The sequence below is a fragment of the Epinephelus fuscoguttatus genome, linkage group LG10 (genome assembly GCF_011397635.1).
Source record: "Epinephelus fuscoguttatus linkage group LG10, E.fuscoguttatus.final_Chr_v1".
Taxonomy (NCBI): domain Eukaryota; kingdom Metazoa; phylum Chordata; class Actinopteri; order Perciformes; family Serranidae; genus Epinephelus; species Epinephelus fuscoguttatus.
The window spans coordinates 22,889,854-22,913,325 of record NC_064761.1 but is presented as its reverse complement, the minus strand read 5'-3'; the positions used below and the strand labels follow the sequence as shown (position 1 = coordinate 22,913,325).

At 39.7% G+C, this 23,472-nt stretch overlaps 1 protein-coding gene across 1 annotated transcript; it reads right to left on the bottom strand.

Moving 5' to 3' along the window:
- Nucleotides 1-22: 22 nt before the first annotated feature.
- Nucleotides 23-22,330, bottom strand: LOC125896230 (uncharacterized). The gene is made up of 18 exons (XM_049588631.1): nt 22,218-22,330; nt 21,452-21,496; nt 21,176-21,285; nt 19,397-19,566; nt 18,987-19,147; nt 13,948-14,158; nt 13,078-13,368; nt 12,340-12,554; nt 12,192-12,202; nt 10,297-10,358; nt 8,800-8,960; nt 8,617-8,661; nt 7,996-8,102; nt 7,571-7,740; nt 7,251-7,411; nt 4,775-4,985; nt 3,666-3,875; nt 23-1,360 (listed from the first exon to the last, which is right to left on the bottom strand). Exons 1-18 carry the CDS (start codon nt 22,317-22,319, stop codon nt 1,035-1,037), a joined length of 2,769 nt encoding a protein of 922 aa, XP_049444588.1. The 5' UTR covers nt 22,320-22,330; the 3' UTR covers nt 23-1,034.
- Nucleotides 22,331-23,472: the final 1,142 nt, after the last annotated feature.

Here is a 23,472-nt window from a genome sequence, read left to right as displayed (position 1 = left end):
TTTTAATGTTGTAGCCTTGTAATCATTAAACATGGTCATAAAATAAAGTTCAAACAGGCAAATGCATGCATTTAGTTCCTCCATTAAAAAAAGAAAGGTATTGCTGCACTTTAAAATATAAAGCTCAATCAATAAAGGACATTCTCAAACTCTTATCTTAAATTGCAAAACTGCAAACGTGTTTACACCTGCACACCTTTACGTTCACATAACACAACGTTGCTGCATTGACACAAAACAAAGAAGAAAACTCCTTCCTGTTTTAATAAATGGAAATTTATACAAAGTAGATACAAAATATAAAAAGTATAGAAGAAAAATAAAAAACTCTATAAGCTCAGAAACTGCATTACCCTTATCATTTACTTTGACCAGTCTAAGTCCTTAATGTAATTGAAGAGCTGCATGTATTGTAAAATATGCTGTTTAGCCTTCAGGTTATCTCTCTAAATGAGTAGTGCTTGATCTGTAAATCTTTTTTGATATCACTGCTACATATTTTTTGGAGTAAAGTAAGCTGAGGTCTATAAAATGCCTATTTAGATTTACTGGTATTATATCTTGCAGGATATAATCTCAACAGAAAAAGCTTAGCTGCACTTTTACTACGATTATTACCCTGTATCATCTGATCCTCACAAATACTGTAAATGAACACAAATGGAAAAGACATACAATTCACATATTTTATGTTTGCAGTTGGATCCAGATCATGAACACACTTCGCAAAGCGCAGGACTTGTTGTTCAACACCTCCGGTAACCACTCACCCATTTTATTTTTCAACACCTGCACCTCTGGGAGCTACAACATGTTCGGTTCCTCAGCACTGCGTGCTGTTCCATGATCAGTAGTCAAATCTCAGATTTAAAGGAGACAACACAGTAAGGACCGACAGTCTCTTTGCTACAAGATGATTGTTCTTTACCCCAGAGGATACTAACTTCCACATCTTTAATACATCGTACAAACTGCTGCTATGTGTGACCATTTCCTGTCTGTGATATATGTATGATCCCAACCCTGTAGTTGAATCATGCTTTGTACGAGTTGTTCCAGATCCAGATAGCTATGATGGTGATGAAGCTGACCACTATGAAGATAATGTACAAGCCGAACAGCAGGCGGTCGATGACTATCCCGATCATTTGCCATTCCTCCGAGGTACTGCTCCCCTTGAAGTGTTTGTCCATCTGGAGGCGGATGGACAGGAGATCTTTGCTCAGTTTCCTCAGTTCATCCAGGACCGGATCAGGAGGGGACTGAGGGGCCGCAGGGAGTTTCTCTGGAGGTTTGTCACTAAAAACGCTTTTAGGATAAATGGCTGAGATTTCCCCGATGCTGGATCTCATTGCTGGTTCTTGGAGAAAGAAAAAAAAGGACAGGTTATTTGAATTCTAATATACGTATATTTCCAAATAGTCGCCTGGTGGCAAATAGCCGCCGGGCACCTAATGGCCGCCTGGGGTTTGACCCTATTTTGCGTATTAAATGCTGGTCCAATTAAAAGCCCGGGCGATTATTTCCTCATTCATTGCCTCATGGCTGTCCCTACTCGAGGGACTGTTTGCGCTTTTACGTACGGGTCGGTAGTGAAGTGGTGCACATGACTCGTGCTATGGACGGACAGACGGACGGACGGACAGACAGGTATCTAAAACAGGTAATACATCTGGCTACATCGTTCCCACATCAAATATCCGTGATTGCCTTGACCTGCGTGCGTAAAAGCGCACACAATTCCGTGTCCTCTCACCGCGGATGTTGTGATTTGATAATAATGATAATAAGTTGGGGGGGGGGATGACATGCAGCAAAGGGCCATAGGCTGGACTCGAACCCGGGCTGCTGTGGCAACAGCCTTGTATATGGGGCGCCTGCTCTACCACTAAGCCACCGACGCCCCAGGACTACCATTTTAATGAAAAACATTTATGTATCAGTTACCTTGTGTAAAGGAGGGAAATAAGCACACAAACAGTTTTTATGATTAGTGTAGACGACGGTGCTCGGTCATTGCGTCTTGTTTGGATCCAGTAATGCAGTATATTTCCAATTAACTTAGGATTTAGGAGGATATATTGGCAGAAATGGAATGTAATAGTTAATATATCTTTAGTGTAAAAATCACCTAAAAATAAGAAATGTATTTTCGTTACCTTAGAATTTTCTCTTAATTCAGTGTTTTTTTTCTGGTTTAAATGATTGGGTCTGTTTGTTTTACAGTGGGAAAAGCCTCTGAAGATAATTCAACTCCCACCAAAAACCTTCTGAAAATGTGGATTTAAGTTTAAAAAAGAAAAGAAAAAGTGAGCGCAGATCAGCAGGTGCTAGGCTAATGCCCTTTTTCCGATCAATGGAACAGCATCAGAAACTAAAACTGTTTTAGTCAGTGATTTACCAGTTTAAATCACTGGGACTGTTTGTTTTAGAGAGGAAGAGATCTCTGCGGATAATCCAGCTCCCGGTAAAAACCTCCTGAACAATAAACATTGACTATGTTCTAACCTTGAAGATGACATTAAACAAATTAGTTTTCTGTGACTTAACATGTAGTCTTATAAATTATTTGGTCTATTAAATCATTGGTTTTCAAACGTTTTGTGTCCAAGACACACCAAAGGGCAAGCAAAAATCTCAAGGCACACCTGTAAATATATCTGTGCACAATAGCCTCAATAACGTGTGTTATCGAAAAAATAAGACAGGTAGCTTTTGTGATACTGTCTACTCCCTTTTCTTTTGGTGGTAAGTTGTCTTCACTGGTGCCTTGTTGTAATTTGCCCCGTACAATTAAGCAATCCATTGTTCCACTCATAGTCAGGGTCACAATGTCCTGACTGCAACCTTCGTTCAAAATCTTTAGGTAGTTTATAAACTATACATTTTCGGAAAGTTTAGAGTGTGACAAACCCAAAAACCAATGTTTCCAGTATTTTCCTGTAAAAATGGTGACCACTCATAACTTGTTTTTAGCTGAATAGCTCATGATAAATCAAATTGGTGCCTGACTTAAGTGGCTAATTGCACATTTTCAAGCTTAGGAAACAGTATGATAAAGGTTAGTTGAGACCAGTGGTGTAGTGGTAGTTGATGAGGTGGGTGTACTACTAGGTAGATAGGTAGGTTACCGATGAGGAAGTAGGCATACTCTCCTGTATATTACAATGGCTGTTTTGCTGATAGGTGGGTATACTCTCACTGGATAGAAAAAGAAGTGGGTATACCTCGTATACCTGAGTATACCCTCCACTACACCACTGGTTGAGACCCACTACAACTGATGAACTCCCAGCTCCTCAGGCCATCAGTGAAATGGTGAGATGCCCCTTCAGAGGAGAGTGTTCAACACACTCAACACCTTGCTTAACTTGGTAATAAATGGAATGGCTAAGTTTAGAGACATCTTAACATATACAGAAAATTTTTGATTTTTCTTAGTTTATGTGACTTTTTAAATAGATAACACATTTGTTTAGCCACCAAAATAAAAAAAAACTGCAACGCTTGGGACTCCAGTTATTTTTAAAAAGAAAAATGTTTTCCACCTTTCCAAAACCAAAATGGCTACCATAGAGACTTTGAACCAGATGTCTGGTCAAAGTTCTCATGCCTTTTATATACTACTAATACTACTACTACTAATAATAATAGTAATGATATACCTCCATGAGATGGGTTGAGGAAGACAGTGACCCGGTTGCTCTTTTTCTTTGGAGGGAGACAAACTACAAGAGCAAGATATCGTAACACGAGGACACTGAGCCACTTAGGCACTGCGCTGTACTGGCTGGAGCTGAACTGGATGTTGGTGATGAACACCGTCTCCAACAGGCTGGCTACCATCAGAGCCAGACTGACTGAGAAGAAAACATCTGCAGGAAACAAAAACAACAAGAGCAGGGAGGATTAAGCACACTAATCATTAAATGCTGTATGTTTTTAAATGCCTGCTGGTAACCTGGTTTTTATGACCATATTCAGGAAGTGATGTTTACACTACAACCTGTTCTTCATCTCCTTGCTGGCTATACACGGTTTTTACAGGTTATGATCATTTGCATTGAGCTTTGTCTATGATGCTGTAAGAACCAGACCAACAAGGATATTCATGTCCAAGTAATTACAGCCTCAAAGTGTTTTTATACAAGGTGGAACTCAGTGGCAGGGTGTTGAAATCTAATGTGGAGCATTAGATGTCCTGCATCACAAATAACAGTGTCTACCGACGTTGGACGTTGGTACAGTGGATTTTTTAAAAACATAGTGAGTCTTCTACATGAGTTCTGGAGTTACAAGGAGCGTATTTTTACTAAGCTGATTTTTGGACATTTGTTGATAGTGGAAATTGGAGATACTGATATTCCCCCGCCAGGCATATGTCACACTGGACCTAACAAAATATATGTTCAGTTTGACTAAGTTCTGACTCCCAAAAGGAGCACAAATTTTAATAGTAAACACGTTCCTCCTATGTTAACCTGATGGTGCCACTGAGTAGTTCAGTTACCTGCAGTATAATAAGCATGTGTGTGCTTAAACAAAGCAGCTCTTAGCTTTGTGCCGCTGTAAATTGCATAAAGAAGTATGCATGTTCATTTAGCTCTCTTTGAAATGAAATAAGAAACAATATATTACAGCTGCCACTAACTTATTTCTTCATTTATTTTTGTCATGTATTAAGTGTCCTATCTGGTTTTGTAAAGTTTCCTTTAGTGACTTAAGAGGCACTTATAAATAAAATGTAGTATTGTTTTTTTAAAAAAAATATTACTAATGAGAGGTGTTGTATCTCCAGTGACAGGCAGCAGGTCGTTCATGATGAGCAGGAAGACAGTGTAGCCCAGGATGAGGGTCATCTTGAAGGAGGACCGGTCCACGCTCTGGGGAGGCAACAGGAAGCTGAAGAGGTCCACTGTGATGAGGAAGCAGCTGGGGATCAGCAGGTTCACCACATAGAGGAGTGGTCTGCGTTTCAGAATAATCTTGGGGAAGAGACACGGATAAAGCCCAGCTTTAGGGTACATGGTATCAGTGTCCTATATGGTACCGATGGCCCTCAATACAGCCAAACAGACAATTTAGTTGTTTCTCATTCTCCTTTTTACGCTGTCTCTTCAAGGTGAGATATTCATGCTGTTAATCTGCCTCACAATTAAAAGGTACAATCGTGGAATGGGGAGACAGAGTTGTCTCACCTTAAAGTCGACGTCGGAGGTAGTAACAGCGTCAAAACGACTTCTATGTAAAAAGGGAACAGCCGGCGGGACGGGATCATGAGTGACACGGGTGTGACGTTTTGACGCCATGTGTGCATGCAACCCATCGCAGCAGATTTACGTTTTACAGTAGCTGATAGCAGTTAGCAGCTAATTGAAAGAACAGCGGCCAAAATTGCCCACAAATTGGGAAAACAATCCCAGAAAGGGAGGACCCCACTGAAACCTGACAGACTGAGCAGCGGAGACATGAATCCAAGTGTGTGTGTGAGACCGAGACAGTAATAGACTGTGTACATGAGCACGAGTGAATGAAAGCAGTTAGTCTGTAGCGAGTCCATGTTTTTGCATTTATCCTGCATGAGCTCTGGATATTTTTATTTGCCTCTCACTTTCTCTGTGAGACAATGATGAGAAGCTGCAGGCCTGCTAACTTTAGATGGTGTGCAGCTTTTTGATTTGCTGTAGCAAGTTCACTTTCAGCTGTGAGAGCCAGAGGGAGAGTCAAATGCATTGAAGGACAAAGACAATGTTTTCATGGCTTGTGTGTGCAAGTCAAACATTTCAAGTTGGGTGGAGTTTTATCTTAACAGCTACACATTCTATCTGGTGTCTTTTTTAACTACATGGGGGATAGAAGATTATCCTACTATCCTAAGAAAAGGAAAAGATCTGAGTGTCTTTTCCAAATGTTTTCCTCCACAGTGGAGACGGTCCCAACAGAGAGTCTGAGGTCCTTGCCCTCAGGAGCAGAGGACAAGATCCATGACAGGGACGCAAAATATCTCTTATTGCCTTGTCATGCTATTGTAGTTTTTAAGAAAACTCTGCTGACGCGTATGTTATATGCCACACTAGAGACCAACACTGTTGTGTTACATGTCGTACCCATCACGCCTCTTTTGCTTCCAGGATGCCAGCATGCTGTCTGAAAGCACAAACTGGAGCAGCATGATGCTGTCATTGTTTGGCTCAAATTCGGAATTAAGAAAGGACTTCATACCGGCTCTATAGTGCGATCTCTGTGTAAAAAGGACTACTGACACATTTTTCAGTAAAATAAAATAGTGATTTGGTTACTAAGAAACATTTGATTTATTGAGCATGCTTTTTATAGATACTTTTCTCTTACAATGCAATGCACAAAGAAAATGTTTATCCCAGCTGGAAAAAAATTAAACCTAAATGAAGCTCAGCGTAAGTCCAGTCAGGAAGACTATCTCTTTGCTCATCCTCTCATATTTCTCCCCATCCCACTCTCACTGCTTCCTCTAATCAGCTTACTGTGGGTGTTCACTCTTCTAGTTATCCAATCAAACTTTGCCATGATCTCTCTCAGCCAATCAGGATGCCACTGCAAAATTTTAAATCTGCTCTCTCCTCTGCTGCTGTCAGCCATCATTTCCACATTCACACACATTTCCATCCAATCCAGAGTCCAGGACAAGCTCAACAAAGGTCATTCCTCTACTCATCCAGATCATCAGCACTTCTCCATCTTCCTCTCATCTCATCTTCACCACCTCTACCACCACCTCCCTATTCAACTATGGATTCATCACCATCCTTAAATCACACCATCTCTACGGGGTCTAATCGCCAAAGACTTTCCACATATTTTGTATTCTTATGTGCACATGTTAATAAATATTCTTCTTACTATAAAAAACGAGTCTCTCCTGATTGAATTGTGGATGGTGATAAAACTGCTCCAGGAAAAATCCAACGATTCATTTTTTTGGGAAAAAAAAAAAAAAAAAAAAAAAAAAGTTCTGCTGAGTCATGGTTAAATTTTATTGGTAGTGTCATGCTTCAATTGCAGTTTGATTGATGACTGATGGTGTAAGTACTGTGTCCTTTCCTGTTTGTTTAAAACTTTTAAATCTGTTGATTTCTTTCAAACTCACAGCAAAACAGTACTTCAAATAGTCTGTACTATGTGCAATCAGTGTGTGGTGTGAAATCACGCTCAGCTATTACACTTCCAAATCGGTGACTCACAACATAATTATAATAAGTGAAAGCACTCACATGGTATTTGATCTCAGAGTAGCTTCCATCCTCTAACGTCAGGGCATAGGGAGCTATACCGATACCTGCAAGCTCCCACTCGCCATTGGTCTCCATCACATCGAGGGACTCCTCCAGGATCTCTTCAGCTGTGGTGCCTTGAATCATCCTCACATCCGAAGCTTGAATAACATTTGATAGCACAGTTTTGTTCTGAAGTTATTAGATGGCACAAGTGAAGTTCTGTATTTTAACAATATAATATAAATAATATTTTCACAGTTATGTAGCTCAAAAATAAGAGTTTTTTGGACCTGTATTTTATACTTAAGCAGGCTCACCAAAGTGTAGATATGATCCGAAGGTCAGAGTGCAGTTTTGGATATCAAATGGGAAAGTGTAGATTACTAATCGGCAGGAGCTGATCACTCTGATTGGCTTATCATCAAATACACGACCTGTGTTTAATAAGTAGACATAAGGAGTTTTGGGAGATTTGTCCTCCTCCATGCTGGAATAGAAAAGAATAGAAAAACATTTTAATTATTAAATTAATTAATTAAAAGAAATATCAAAAGGAGAAAGGATGACAAAGACAAGAAGGTTTATCCCTTCTTCTTTATTAAAATTTGTACTGTATATTCATCTAAAATGGTGCATTCAAAGTGCTGACATTTCAGGTTTTTTCTCTATTTTAAGGCTCTTGTCTCTGATTTGGACAATAAATTGAAAAGCAAACAGATCACTAAACATTCTTCGAACTTACAACTCTGCAATGTGGACATCTGGGACCCAAAGCTTTTCTCGAGGGATAGAGACTCTCGAAGTTCCACATTCCTCCTCATCCCACATCAGTCCCTCTATATCCCACTCCTACATTAAACAGAACAACACTGATGTGACGTCCATGTCAGATGTGTCACTACATAAATTAACAAAGACAAAACACCAGGTCAACATCATTTCAGGGGAACAAAATGCAAGACATTTTAACATTTTGAACAAAAACATATGCACAATGATCAACAATATGCCAATGAACTTTAAGTTAATTTCAGTAATTTTAAACAAGTAGACGTGCATGTATCTTTTTGAGTTATCAGAAAAATCCGACAGCTAGAGCCTCTGAATTTCAGTCACATCTACTTCCCTTAGATTTTTTCTACAAACAAAAAACTAATGCAGTCATGATAACTTGAAAGACACTATAATCACATAAAGCAAGTGCAAATTTGCAATAGTTGCATGCATACATCGACTCGTTCATGCATTCACACACACAAAGTCAACATTTGTCACTAGTACAATGACACCTCTATGACAACTGGTTCATGAGTTATTAAAGGAGACAAGGCAAAATGGTGGGTGTTTACAGATCTGAACCTACCAGAACTTGCCATATAAGTGTTGTCAGGATTTGAGATTTTTCATCCTGTCGGTGAGACATTTTTTTTTACATTAATAAGAGCCAGTAATACAGATGGATTATGAATTTGTGACTGTTAGGACTTCATTGAAAACGTTGAGCATGCTCATGTGCAGGTATGAACAGGTGTTTGTTTAGACTCACCACTCCTACAACTCCCACCACAGTGATACCGATGGTTATGTTAACTGACTTTGAAAAGCTTTTTACAGGCGGCAGTAGCACTTTAGGGAATAATTCTCTCTCAAATGCATCAAACAAGGCTTCAGGAGTTGGACTTGTGCAGTTCAATGTTGCTACAAATCCTAAGAAAGTAGAAAACAAGCATACATGCACATTGAAGTATTCAGTCCCAGTTCTTATATTAGTGTGATCACAGAAGCATAGTAGACCTGCCTTTGTCTGTTACACCCTATGGGTATGGTAGGAAAACCAATTTGGCTGTGGATACAAAGGGTTTTTTTTTTTTTTTACCCTGCTTTCTTGGAATCTCAAGTGAATTGTCTTCTTGCTCTCACATGATAACAGGCTAATTATCTTGAAAAAACAAAAGCTCATTGTTGTTGCAGTGCACTTGACTGTATTGACAAAAATGCACATATTGAACAGCTCCATTCACTAAATAGTGTCTGAATACATCGAAAAACTGTGAGTAGAGTCACATCACGACTGTCAGGCACATAAAAAGGTTTATAAGTTGTAACTAAAGGCATTGTTGATGGTTAACAAACACCAGCCAGGCCAAAATGCACAACATATACCCAAACCTGTCTCCAACTTAATAAAAATTCCTCTCTTATTGTATCATCATGACAAAAAAGCTATTACTAATGTCATGGAAAGAAACAACAGTTCAATATGTGACTGTGTGACCTAACCAGCACACTACATTTGGAAAGGATAAGATACATCTTAAAGGGCAGACTCCCACAACATATTACAATCTGGCAACCTCTCATATCAGACTGTGCAAAAAGTACAGTTCCCCGGTTGTAACCCACTCTTCTACAATATCCTATTCTGAGATTAAGGTAATGGATAAAGGAGTAGAAGGGGTTAAGGAAGTCCTGTACTTAGACTTAGTTTCCCTTTTTTCATTTTATTTTACCCCCCCCCCCCCCCCCTTATTTGTCCAATACATATGGGATGTTGGCTCTGCTCTGCTCTCTGCTATGTTCATATTTTAGAGAATGTAATCAATATTTAGCTAATTTATTATTTCATCCAACTGTAACCCATCCCTCATTTCCTGTCATCTCTCTAATGTCAATAATAAAAAGATAAAAATGCACAAAAAACAGAGTTGTCTAATACATACAGGATGTTGGCTCTGCTCTGCTCTCTGCTACGTTCACCTAGATAAACCTAGTTTTGGCAGACAACTTTTTTAAAAGCTGAAATATTGAATATATCATGGAAACAAGAACTGTATAACTATGGTTCTAACTTTAGCTATGAGTAGTAACTATATATAGTGAGAAAAATGATTTATTATGTTGTATTTGTCTTTAGTTTTAAGTTGAATATTTTCTGAAAATGAACCTAACCCACTGTACAAGACCAGAAGTAACTGAATTGCTCCTTTAGCTACCGACTTGCAGCTGTTCAGCTTTAACAGATGGAGATATCTTCCCGCCTTACCGTGAAGCAGCGTGAAAGAGATGAAGATGAGCTCAGCAGGTTTTACATCTCTCATTTTCAGCCTCAGTTAAATCCTTATCATGAAAAGTACCTTAAATTACAAAACAAAAAAAGTCAGCGGTCTGCTCCATCAGGTTGAGATGTTCTGCCGTAACGACATAAATTATCAATACTTAGGTGAAATGTATAACTTTCTCCAGAGGCTAATATTGACTGTAAAAGAGACTGCAGCATGACTTACTGTATGCCTTTGGGTATTCCAAGCTGCAAACTGAGATCCGCTCATCTGATGAGCATGTTTGCTTAATGAGTTGTGAGCTTGTTCAACAGGTTTTTAAATCATCTTTATGTTGATTGGCATTAGATGTGTCAACAATTGGATATGTCGTAGCTGAACCCAAGGCAAACACAACAGTATACACAATCAAGCTTTGCTTCTCTAAGTTATTAAATGGATTCTCACATTAGCATCATGGTTATGCTTCTGGGTTTGCATTTTATTACATTTATTTAAACTGCTGTTTTATAGTAACTCTTAATATCCTTTAAAAATAAATTTGTACAATTGCACATGAAGCCACGTCTCTGTCTATCTTTCTACGGGAACTGCCCATTGGTCCGACATCCCATTGTTCCGACCATATTAAACCCATTGTTCCAAAGTCCGTTCCGAAATCATCATGATGCCCTGTGGTTAAGGTCTGGTTAGGTTTAGGCACAAAAACCACTTGACTAGGGTCAGGAAAAGATCATGGTGTGGGTTAAAATGAAAAAGAAAGCGACAAACACATAAGCTGTGAGCCTGCTCCGCCTCAAGCCTTTCCCAGCTGACCCAGAGCCGGTCGCGGCGCACCATACGCCCGCCGCGAGCCGTTAAGCACCGCGGACAGTCGGACTAATGAGATGTCGAACCAATGGGCTGTCAGACCAATGACATGGACCCCTTTTTACATTCTTCTGTGTGTTGCCCTGTAGATGATGATAAGTCTTGGGGAGCCAGGCTTCAGGGTGGGTTTAACAGTACCCTTATCCTCCAGTTGGGTGGGTCACATTAGCATCCACACATTTGCATAAACTCACAGAGCGGCCAAGGCTGATGGAAATTATGTTAGTTTTTCAGACTGGCATTGCAATCCCCAGAGACACACAGCTAGCATGACTAAACGACCCACTAATTTGGCTGAGAGCAAAATTGCCAAATTATGCTTCACAATACATTGGTGCCAAATCATCATTATTAAACTGCAATTCAACTGTGCAGTAGCATTTAGGAAAGTAGCTACTTGTCCTACAGTGCTACTTTCACTGCTGTTATATTTTAGAACTTTAGGACAAATAACTGAGGCAACAAAAGATTTATTGAAGACACACATGTTGTGATAGATGATTTTATACCCCCAATTCTGATGCTAAATTATTTTACATAAAACATTTCATGTTAACGTTCTGTCAATCCCAAACATATCTCCATCTCAAAACCCAACTGTCTGTAGTTGTAGTCTAAAGAAGTTATTGTTGTGTGTCAAGAATAAAAAGTGACTGGAGTACACTGATTGATTTGCAGCCTTTAATTGTAGGATAACAGGAATAACAGAGAAAGTATGTCATATAATATTATTGTCTGGCTGTTATATACATTATTTGCATGGAGCATACAAGATGAATATTAGAGGTCCGAGAACGGAACCTTGAGGGACTCCACCAGTGATAACAACATATCCCCAGCTTGAGGAAAAACCTGAACCAACTAAGCACAGTGTATAGATGATTCTAAAGTACACAGAGAAAACAAACTTTGTCCAACAGGTCATTTACATTCAAAAAGTCATTAAACAAAAACAGCATTCTCAATAGTTTCCCAATAAAATGATTATTTAGAAGAGTTTAGGATGTACTTTAGCAGGGGCTAAATAAATGCAGGACACAAAACTAGCAGTACTGCAAAATGGAAAAAAGCAGGCAAATATACAAAATTGCTTTTTACAATACCTTTTTAATTTGTAACTTAGATATCCTATGAATCATCACTAAATTGATCACTTAGGACTGGCTGATCCAGACGCACCACATGGAGATGATGACCAGGGCGTAACATGAAATAAGCAGCAGATAGATGCGGAAGAGCAGGAAGTCAAGGACATATCCTACGTGGCACCACTGGTCTTGCAGCTCGCTCTCCTTCTGCAGCGAGGTGAGGTGGGCACGAAGGTCGCTGAGGTATTGACAGATCTGTTGTAGTTCAGGAAGAGCAGCTGTACCTGGCCGGAGAATAGCAAACATATTGATGATAGTTCACATCTGGTGACTGCCAGGTCTAGCTGCATGTTCATGTTAATTTTTTATTTTTATTTTTTAAGCTAAATGCTGCCGCTCTGCACTGTCTTTATGCAGCGTTACTGCTGATGTCGGGATGGCGTTGCTGCTAGCCAAAGTGTAGCGCCCAACCTCCAGTTTCCCCCAAGGCTAATAATGTTAGCTCTGTCAGCGCTGTTGCTGTTGTTAGTGCTAGCCGGCAGCTTATCCACCTCCATGTTGAGAACTGCGTGCAGACTATCCTGATTCAGCCTGTGAATCATTGGTGTGCTCTAAATGTTGCATACAGCTCCTATAACGAGACTATGATTCACTGTTTTACTCTGTAGAAATTGTCATTACAGATATATTTCCATACGTGACATACATAGATTTAAATGTTTTAATAGATGACTGCTAATATTTTTGACATCAGGCCACTGAGCAGCTCCAGTTGGCAGAAACAATATCAAAGCAGTGTTTGATTACCTCCGCTGCTGTTTGAGTGTTGGGGAGGTGTCTGGCTGGCTGGTTGGATGATCCACGACTCTGAACCTCTGTTTGAGCTTTCAGGTTTATCCTTCTGTTGCACTGAGGGGCGCTGGATGTCCTCAGGCCATCGATAGCAGATAAGGGTGGCTATGTGTTTGAGGACAACCACCCTCACCCAGTTTGGAACCTCTTGATATTTCATGGAGCTGTGGTGGAGGACATTTGTGATGATGACCGTTTCCAGTAGACTGATGACCATGAGGGCCAGACACACCGAGAAATAGATACCTAGATTAGATAGGGATTTAAGGAGAAATGGAAGGACACACATAAAAGATGTCACATGAAGTAGCAGAAGCAAAGGACCCCCTTTGTCTATAATTCATTTGTAGCTCCCACCATCATGAACTATGCAATTGCTTGGGTCATGAGACTTTTGGGATGTAGAAATTGAGTTACTGGCCACAAAATGTTGAAAAAACCTGTTGCAACTTTAGACAGTTGATAGTTGTGTAGCTTGTCAAAAACAAAGGGCAAAAACTCAAAACTGTATTAAGTTATTTTCACCACTTGGGGGCAGAGAAACAAGCTGAAAGCACAACACTGACATTTTGCCATCTGATACAAGAGTTACAATTGGGAAATAGCTGGCAAGCAAATCACTTAATACACATTTACAGACACAAGCAACCCCTTTCAAATTACAGAGAATCATTTCATTGTTAAAGTCAAAACCTTGATTAGAACTGCTTCTCCTTACTGTTGATTTAAAGCATGGATTATCATGATGTCAGGTAAGATGGAACCTGCAACCCAGACTATGATAGTGCTCAGGTTATGTCACCCCTAGATGTCACCACCTCTGACCTATAATGGGTGTGCCGTTTGCTGTGCTGGGCAGCAGGTCATTCATGATAAGCAGGAAGACGGTGTAGCCCAGGATGAGGGTCATCTTGAAGGAGGCGCGGTCGACGCTGTGGGGGGGCAGGTAGAAGGACAGGATATCGATGAGCATGAGGAAGGAGCTGGGGATCAGCAGGTTGACCACGTAGAGCACCGGACGCCGCTTTATGACCACCTGGTGAAAAACAGTCAGTTTGAAGGGTCTTTATTGTGTAGGCCATGAATAACAATCATGTAAAAAAGCTTTGCAGGCTTCTTAACATAATCGAACTAGGAAAATACGCATTCAAAAGATGACATTTAACAATACAAACATGTTCACCATGAGTCATTATTCTTGAGTAAACATTTGTATTATGCATTGCTAATTCTGTGCTGAGCCTGAGGCCTGCGCTACAAAGCAGGATTTGAGGTTAGCGAGGTAACGTCAGGGTAAACCCTGAGTCATCAGTACTACAAAGCCGATTCTCTTTTTACTGGGATAAATGACCGTGGTCACTTATGCTGAACAGAGTTGAAATCACAACCTGTCAACACCCCGACCACTGACCAATTAGATCACTAGAAAAATATCCTGACATGGACAAAAGTCCGGAGTGACAGGTAACAAAAGAGTAGCTATATATTTTTATACCTGAGTAGGTGGGTCATTATACGAAAACGTGCCATTTTGTGTCTCTCGAACAAAACTGTGCTATAAATGTCAATAAACAATAAATACACTATAATCATTTTAGAATTTATTTTCCATGATGTCTCTTGTAACATTAAAACAATGTAAAATTTTATTTATTTTGTTTTCAAAGAGTTTTAAACACCTTTTTGTACGAATCATCATTCAAAAACTGTAAAAATGGCCTGTCGCTCAATATGATTGTTCTACTTTTACTGGCTAATACATAAACTTAGATATAAAGCCTCAAGTGTCTTTCATTATTCATGAATGGGTTTTATTCTTAATATATGTAAAATGTTGTAAAAAACATCAATTTAGTTGGGTCGCCAGGTAGTTGTCAACCCTGTTTGAAAACACCCCTTCTGAGATAATGGACTGCTCCGAAAGTTGCATCATCAGTGAGTGAAATCAGCTTCCTTTTGTGAACATGCCGGTGTAAAGACAAATAAGTGTTCTCTTTTTTTCATGATTTTTCTTAGAGGTATATAATGTTTGACAGAGGGGGACAAGCTTATTGTGTCAGCCCTGTTTCCACAAAAGGACACGTTAAAAAGATATTTGTTCAAAATTTTTAATGTACATAAATAACATGATTTAAGCCTCTAATGAATGCACACCATGTGGTCTCATGACCTTCACCACATAACTAGTAATGGCTGCCAACATTTTTCGTCAACCCTGTTACCATTCTAGTGTAAAAGGGTTGATGGTAACAGGGTTGACAAAAGTATGGTTTTGCGAGTACATGAAAATATACTTTCCTTACCAATAGCATTTACATGATATACATGGTTTCACAAGTGTCATTGCTAGCTGAGAGGGAAATTGGAAAAATTGTGCACTTGGTGACAAGTTTTTGAAATTTAGCATGGTGTTAAACTTGGTGGAGAGGTATAACATGGTCCAACATGGAACCAATTACAATTTGGAACAGATCCAAATCTCCAGTGAGGGCCATATTGAAATTTGTGGCTATCCCAACTTGGTTTTTGAAAACCTTATACCCATACCTTACACTATGCCAAATTTCAAAAACTTGTCACCAAGTGCACAATTTTTTCAATTTCCCTCTCAGCTAGCAATGACACTTGTAAAACCATAATGTAAATTTTATTGGTAAGGAAAGTATATTTTCATGTACTCGCAAAACCATACTTTTGTTAACTCTGTTACGTCAACCCTGTTACGCTAGAATGGTAACAGGGTTGATAAAAAATGTTCTTGGCAGCCATTACTAGCCATGTGGTGAAGGTCATGAGACCACATGGTGTGCATTCATTAGAATCTTACATCATGTTATTTATGTACATTAAAATTTTTTAACAAATATCTTTTTAACGTGTCCTTTTGTGGAAACAGGGCTGACACAATAAGCTTGTCCCCCTCTGTCAAACATTATATCACTATAAGAAAAATCATGAAAATAAGAGGACACTTGTCTTTTCACCAGCATGTTCACAAAAGGAAGCTGATTTCACTCCCAGGAAATGATGCAACTTTCGGAGCAGGCCAAACATGTTTAATGGATCAAATTCATTGTGACTGTCCTTTCAATATCCTTAATATTTTGAAAAATGCTAAAACCTCTCAATAAATATGTCTCCAAAATATTCTTTGATTAGTCATGTTGAATTAAAGGTTTATGAATGTCCTATTATCTCCATTAGACCCAAAGCTGCAACTTAAACTAGCAGTATGGTAACTGTTGTCAACCCTGTTACTGAGGTGTCAGCCCTGTTACTTGTATAATATTCTACTATAATTCAAAAAATGAAAAGACAAATGTCAAATCAACTCATTTTATATGTTAAGTAAAAGAAACCAGTAATCTACAGAATGAAATGTGGGTATTACTGTTTTGTTTCCATATTCTGTTTTTAAAAGAAAGATGCTGTGAAAGTGTCAATTGCAAATGAGCATATTCATCCATGGATAAAACACCTCAATATTCCCACTGTGCAAACACACTCGGTGTAACAAGGGGAGATTTATCCTTCAAAGTATATCAGATGTTGTTGTTGTAAATATGCATTTAAAACATTTTCAAACACTAATTGGTGTAATGTAACAGGGTTGACAAACACATATACATGTTGATTAAATGTGGAAAAAAAAAATAGATAGCCTGAGATGACACAGCACCTATTTCTGATAGGTAAGGATCTATTTAATCCAAAAAGGGTCATAAATAGTTTTAAAACAGTACTTTGAAAATCAAACATTAAGAATGGGAAATGGCATGTTTTCATATAATGACCCAGAATAATTTTATTACTCCAGGACTCTGTTTCCACTGGTTAAAGATGAGTCAACAAAGGGAGAGATCGTTTACAACACTGAACATATGATGATGATTTTAGCTGGATTTTAACTTATGCAACAAACTAATTCTGTACTTAATTCAAATCTAATAATGCCTACATGTATTTTAAGTCCTGAGCTATGTTTAATGTTTGGAACTAGTTTCCGGTGTTTCTCTTTTTCTGTTGTAAGATTACAGGCTTTCATTTACATTTCACACACGATTTTCTCCCGTCTCATGAACAGAACAGTCCTAAAAGTTATAGTATCACAGTTTCATCTCAGAGGCCGTTTAGACGTTGCCGACTATTTTCATAAACGGACATTTCACCGTCTCCGTTTTCAAAAAAGATCTTTGTTTACACTTACCCATGTATATATACACAAGAGCATGCCAAACGTGTAGGTGGCAGTGTAACGAGAAGCTCAAGCCTTCCATGTATCCACTGTCACCATAGCAACATAGGTCGCACTTTTGACACAGGCGCAAGTTTCGGCGCATACTGTGACGTCGACTGCCTATAACTCTGTTTATCTCAGTTTATCTCAGTTTACATGCAAACGCGCAGCCGGAGTTTTCCAAAATCACCACTCTGGCCGGAGTTTTTAGAAAGACTCGTTTTCAGTGGAGAAATCTCTGTTTGCGTGTAAACGAAGGGCACAAACGAAGGAAGATGTCTCCGTTTATCAAAATCACCGTGTACGTGTAAACGGCCTCTTATATTATATGGTTAGTATTCAGCTGCAGGGTAGAGGTGTGGGGGAGATGGCTCATGAGAGTAGTACCAGGTGAGTTGATTGACACAGCTGTTGCTGTTTTGCTCTGATTACATCTCTCCCTTTTTTATGCAGTAGTGTGCTGGCCCTCAGAACACTGCATCCCAGACCAAGGAGAAGGACATTGCCTGAGTTTTTGGTTTATAACTGAAAGGACAGGGAGACATGTGCTGGAGGAGCCGGGCAGCCACAGGCACATGTTGTGGACTGATTTTGTTGTTGTGTGCCGGGCAGTAGTTAATAAAGTATTGCATATTGATGGATTGCTGAATCTGTACATCTGTGCTCGGGAGCTCACAGGGGCAAGACGGCTACAAGCACCTGTCTAGTTTTCCGACCACTCAAAATGCTTTTTACTCTTTTTACTCTTGCTTTTAGCTTTTGTTTTTAATGATCTATTGTTCCTTTAATGTTTATTTTAATGTATTTCTCTTGTAAAGCACATTGAATTGCCTTGTGTATGAATGGTGCTATATAAATAAAATTGCCTTGCCTTGCCTTACATGTCACATTCATACATGGTGCCACCTGCTACACAGTGACCATTCGCACACACTCACACACTGATGGAACAGCCATAGGGAGCAATGTGGGGTTCAGTGTCTTGCTCAAGGATACTTCGACACACAGAGTGGAGGAGCTGAGGATCCAAACCCTGATCTTCCTATTAAAGTTTGACCCCCTCGACCTCTGAGCTACAGTCGCCCATTTTATATGAAGTAGCCTACTTCATTCATGGTTCACATGAGCACGCTTGTGGGGTTGATAACCAGCTACATAATACCAGTTTCCAGACGGCCAATGTTAAAGTTAGTGAAGCCAGAGAACGAAAAAATATCGTGGATAAGTTAAACTGGTTTCATAATAGAGGCCTCTGGAGTAACTGATTTGGCCACTTGGGGTAGAAACAGTTTTTTGTTGTTGACATATCGTCCCCTTTAAAATTGAAATGTTGAACTTGCTGCACACATACTTGTTTAAACATCCAGCATCCAGCTGTTTCCTTATGCTTCTAGTGTTTATGCTAAGCTAAGTGTACCAGCTGCTGGCTCCAACAACATATCGTACAGACGTGAGAGAGGTATCAATCCACTTATCAAACTCTTATAGACAAAGCAAATGAGTGCATTTCCACAAAACTTTGCCTTTAACATAAGTAATCATCGTTGTTTAATTATGTCTGACAGTCACCGATTTTATTTACGGCTGGTATTTGCCAACATAAGAGAAGTTAACTATTTTCCCTCACCCAGAAGGTGATAATGTCCCACTCATCTATCCCAAACTGGAGGATAGAGGTCTCTCCCAGTATGTCCACCAGCTCCCACTCTCCACTGGCTTCCAGGTAACGCTTTGAGTTTCCAGACATCTCCTCAAAGGTCAGGGCTGGACCAACCCTCACATCCCTTACTGTGAAAGAGAAAAAGACAATGAGACAGTGAGAACTAGCCAGACAGTTCTCCAGAAACAACACTATTATGTAAATAAATAAGCTAGCTAAAAGTAACAACTGATTGATTACACAATGATCTATATTTTTGTCCTCTTTTTCCTTTTGTGTTTATTGTTATTCCCTGCAACAATGCTAAAAGTGCAACAAGTGTAGCAAACGACTGGATGAGTTTATGACACCGTAAATGTAGTGAAGCCTTTTCTTACTGGTGTGCATGTAGGAGCCAAATGTAAATGTGCAATTCTGCACGTCAAAAGGAAAACTGAAGATCTCCAGGTTGCAGGCTGAGACGAGCCGAAGCATCCTGTCCCAGCGGATGTGACCTGTGTGGTTGACATAGACGTAAGGACACGCTTGGGAAACATCGTCATCCACGCTGGGAGGGTTGGAGGAGCCGGGATGAAAAAGAAGAAATACAATGAAACACAGTGACAGAGGAAACACATTAAGATGGTATTTAAATGACACCCATGAGGAAACAAATTACTTTCAAAATGAATATGATTATTCTCTCTCAGCTTCCCCTGCTGGATTGTCAGACATGTTTTAACAGGGAAATAATCTGACACTGAAAACAGAGCTGGAAATATCCCAAACCAGTCTGAGCAGGAACTTACTTGGACGAACTAATCCCCCTACTTTCTGGTCCTGAAGAAAGTGTATGGTTGCTCCTGGACCTCTGTACCCTGAATAGTCATGTCATGGTCCGCACATTTTTGACTATGCATCAACCCCACATCTGATGGACATCACTGTCACGCCCTGAGACCCTGACACATTGGTTTCTTCAAGACAGAGGTTGACATAATGTCCAGAGAAGGACAAAGCCCCTTGAGGCAATTTCTGATATTGGGCTATATAAATAAATTTGACTTGACTTTTCCACAATCTGTGGCAACTCAGTGGCATCATTATGACCAACAGCAGACCTCTTTGCATCCAGGGACAAACTGTGGAACCCACTGAGGATAAGCGAAGCATCTCCCCATGGAGATCATGCATTTGCTCATCCGTTGAGGTCATAGGGACTGATGTGTATGCTACCACATCAGACAGGGATGATGCAGCTGGTTTGCAAGATCAAAACACAGAAGTTACCATTTTTGTATCTCTAGATTGTCGGTGTGACTTCTCCGATTTGGACATCAGACTTCAGATTGGACTCAAGGGTCTCAGATGTGCCAGGAACTCTGGTTCAGGCAACAGGCATGATATCCGTACAGATGTGTGTCAACACCTTTTAGTTGCAGCTGAGTGGATTATCATTCTACAATGGTGGCCACTATGCAGAGTGTATTAGCTGCTGCATTCTTAGTAGGTTGTTGTAGAGTTGTTGTGATGCATGAACTAGTAACACTGGCACTTTAAAAGATGTCTCAGGGCACTAGGCCTTGTTCAGACTGCTGACTGTAATCCATTTTCTTTGGCATATCCAGATTGCATCCAGATTGCATTATCAAAATCTGGACAGTGTGTCTCAGTCGAGACCCTTTAGCTGCTTGTAGCGGGTTTTTAAAGTGTCTTTTGCGTCTTTTGAATCCAGAGTGGAGGAAGTGCTATGGAGGACAACATGGAGAACAACCATCTGTGGACAGATGTCAAAATAAATTGCCTGCTGCTAATTGTTTGCAGGGTGAAGTGATCGGCCTTCATTTCTTAAGATTCCACATGGGAAAGCTGTGTCACCAGCTTAGCTCCGTAGATACTGGCACCTATGTCATTACTACAGCAACCCATGCAGATGGGTTGTTGAAGTCTGGACACACAAATCCGATCTGAACTCTTGCAATTAACAGTGTGGACAGTCTGTCTTAAAGATCAGATTTGAGAAATAAATCTGATTTGCCTGCACACTAAACGTAGCATAACTGCTTTGTAACAAGCCATTGGGTGTGTGCGTAGAAGACCCTCAGGGATCCACTAAAAGAAAAACACACAAAAAAGAAAGAAAGAAAACCCCAATTTTTTAAAGCTGGAGAACTTACAACTCATACACGATGATGTCTGGAGACCAGAGCTGCTTCACAGGGAGAGAAATCCTGGTGACGCCGTCACACTCATCAGGGTCCCAAACCAGGAACTCATGGTGCCAGTACTGCAGTGGATTCATCAGAAATAATGTGAAATTTCTAACATGGAGTGAAAATGCCTGCTCACCTTTCATTTTATAATCTCTGTATGTGATCCTGCAGTGGCTACAGGCACATGATAAACCAGATTGCATTACATTTATTGACAGTGCATTGTTGCATGCTACTTACCAGTCTCAGCCACAGGAACGTAGTGAGTATTTGGGTTTTCTCATTCTGAAATATAATAAACAACAAGTAAACATCATGTGAAGCTGATTTATATCTACCTATCAAGCCAGGTTAAATCTAAAAATGCAATGTTTTATAACGATACACATGGTAACCAGTAATAAGAGTTGTAGTGATGAATGTTTGCACATATATATATTGACATCTGCATTTAAGTTGCCTTACATGCCCTCTGTCAGCTGTGGTGGATTACTGTAGTGACTAGCCCCAAACTTTAGCCGCTAATGGTTGCTATATTGTTTGGACGTGTGCTCAGAAAACTACTCTCAATCTTTACCGATGCTATATATCATCATATGTTTATTTTCTCACCAATGTCCAAAGAACTTCCACTAAATTTTAACATGAACTTCCAAATCTTAATTTGAGCACCGTCAAAAACTGCTTGTTTCCTAACATCAGCAACACCTGTGCTCCCTGGCATGAACTTAAATACCATGGCCTGCCTCAGCCAGTGACATCAGCCACCTAGTGGCGTGGTGGGATAATACACTTAACACAAGTCAAACATATGGCTACAACAATGACATTTTTTGGGGTTTTCGCCTCTATATGATAGGGTAGCTTGAGCGTGACATGTAGCAAAGGGCAGCTGCGACAAGGACACAGCCTATGTACCAGGTGAGCAACTGCTCTCTAACAATGTGTTTGTTTTGTATCTAGATGCTCTCAGTGATTTTCTTAAATCATTAAGTGACATACTCACCACCCCCAGGACAGCATACAGGGTGAAGGAGATGTTGCTTATGGTGGGATTGCTGAGGTTCACTGCTGGCCTGAAGGGTTTTAGGTCAAACACAGCCTGCATGGACTCATAGGTTGGACCACTGTGGCCGTCTTTACAGGACAGTCTACCATAACACAGACACACTGACGAGAGAGAAGGTTTAAAAAAGCACTTCAATGTTGCTTTAATTACAATGCAACTGCAGGTTAAAATGCTAAGAAAGAATATTAAACTGCAGAGTTAGTAAGTAGAATATTATTGCAAATGTAAATATCACAAAACAAAACATAAAATAATGATAATAATACATTTTATTTAAAAGGTGCCTTTCAAAAAACCCATGGTTACCCTACAGAGCATAAAATAACATGCAGAACAAGAGACGTGACTTGGGCACACACATAATGTTGCTATGATATGATCGGCAAGACTGTTACAAAGTTTGATAGGTGGCTTTTGAGATGGGATTTGAAGGATATTATGCTGTCAGACTGTCGACTGTGTGGGGGCAGGGAGTTTCAAAGCCTGGAGGCAGTGCAGCTAAAAGCCCTGGCACCCATGGTGTTGAGGCATGAGGTGGGAATGGTCAGGAGACCAGCAGAGGAAGATCGCAGTGAGCAGGAGGAGGTGTACTTCTGGAGAAGGTCAGAGAGGTAAGTAGGAGCTAGACTGTGGAGGGTTTTGAAGGTGAGCAGAGGGTTTTTGTAGTTAATTTGGGAGAGCCAGTTGGATCAGAACAGGGGTGGTGTGGTCGGATGAGTTTTAAAATCTCAAATATGTGGACATGGAGGAGATTATATTTCAATCATTATTGTATCAATATCATAACATTACTTAATAATTATATTATAAAGCACAGGACACATTAGGTCACAATGGCATCCTTTCATTACTTGAACATGTTTCTCAAATATAATGTAGCATAAGACTCAATTTTGTAGAAAGATTCCTTTATTTTGAATTCAACACTACACATGACTTATCGTACACGTGAAAAATAGTGGATGGATCATTTTGAGAAGTGACAACAATGAGCGAAAATGAGTTACATATATCAAATGAAAGCTCTCAGTGAGCTCTTTCTACTGCCAAAAGGATACATGTGAATTCTAAAACAATCAAGAGTTATTACCAAAAACTGCTGGCCAAAAAGGCTGTAAGTGAGAATATTTTTTTCAATAAATGTCAAAACATTGTCATTAGTATATTATCACCCACATGCGTATGAATTTTT

What these genes read in the sequence shown, in the direction of transcription:
- LOC125896230 (XM_049588631.1), bottom strand. Translation starts at nt 22,319, where the DNA reads ATGCAGGCTGTGTTTGACCTAAAACCCTTCAGGCCAGCAGTGAACCTC. An exon ending in GACATCATCGTGTATGAGTT is followed by an intron (nt 19,567 to 21,175) that starts GTAAGTTCTCCA and finishes CAACCCTCCCAG; the next exon opens with CGTGGATGACGATGTTTCCC. An exon ending in ACTCTGAGATCAAATACCAT is followed by an intron (nt 4,986 to 7,250) that starts GTGAGTGCTTTC and finishes CTCTTCCCCAAG; the next exon opens with ATTATTCTGAAACGCAGACC.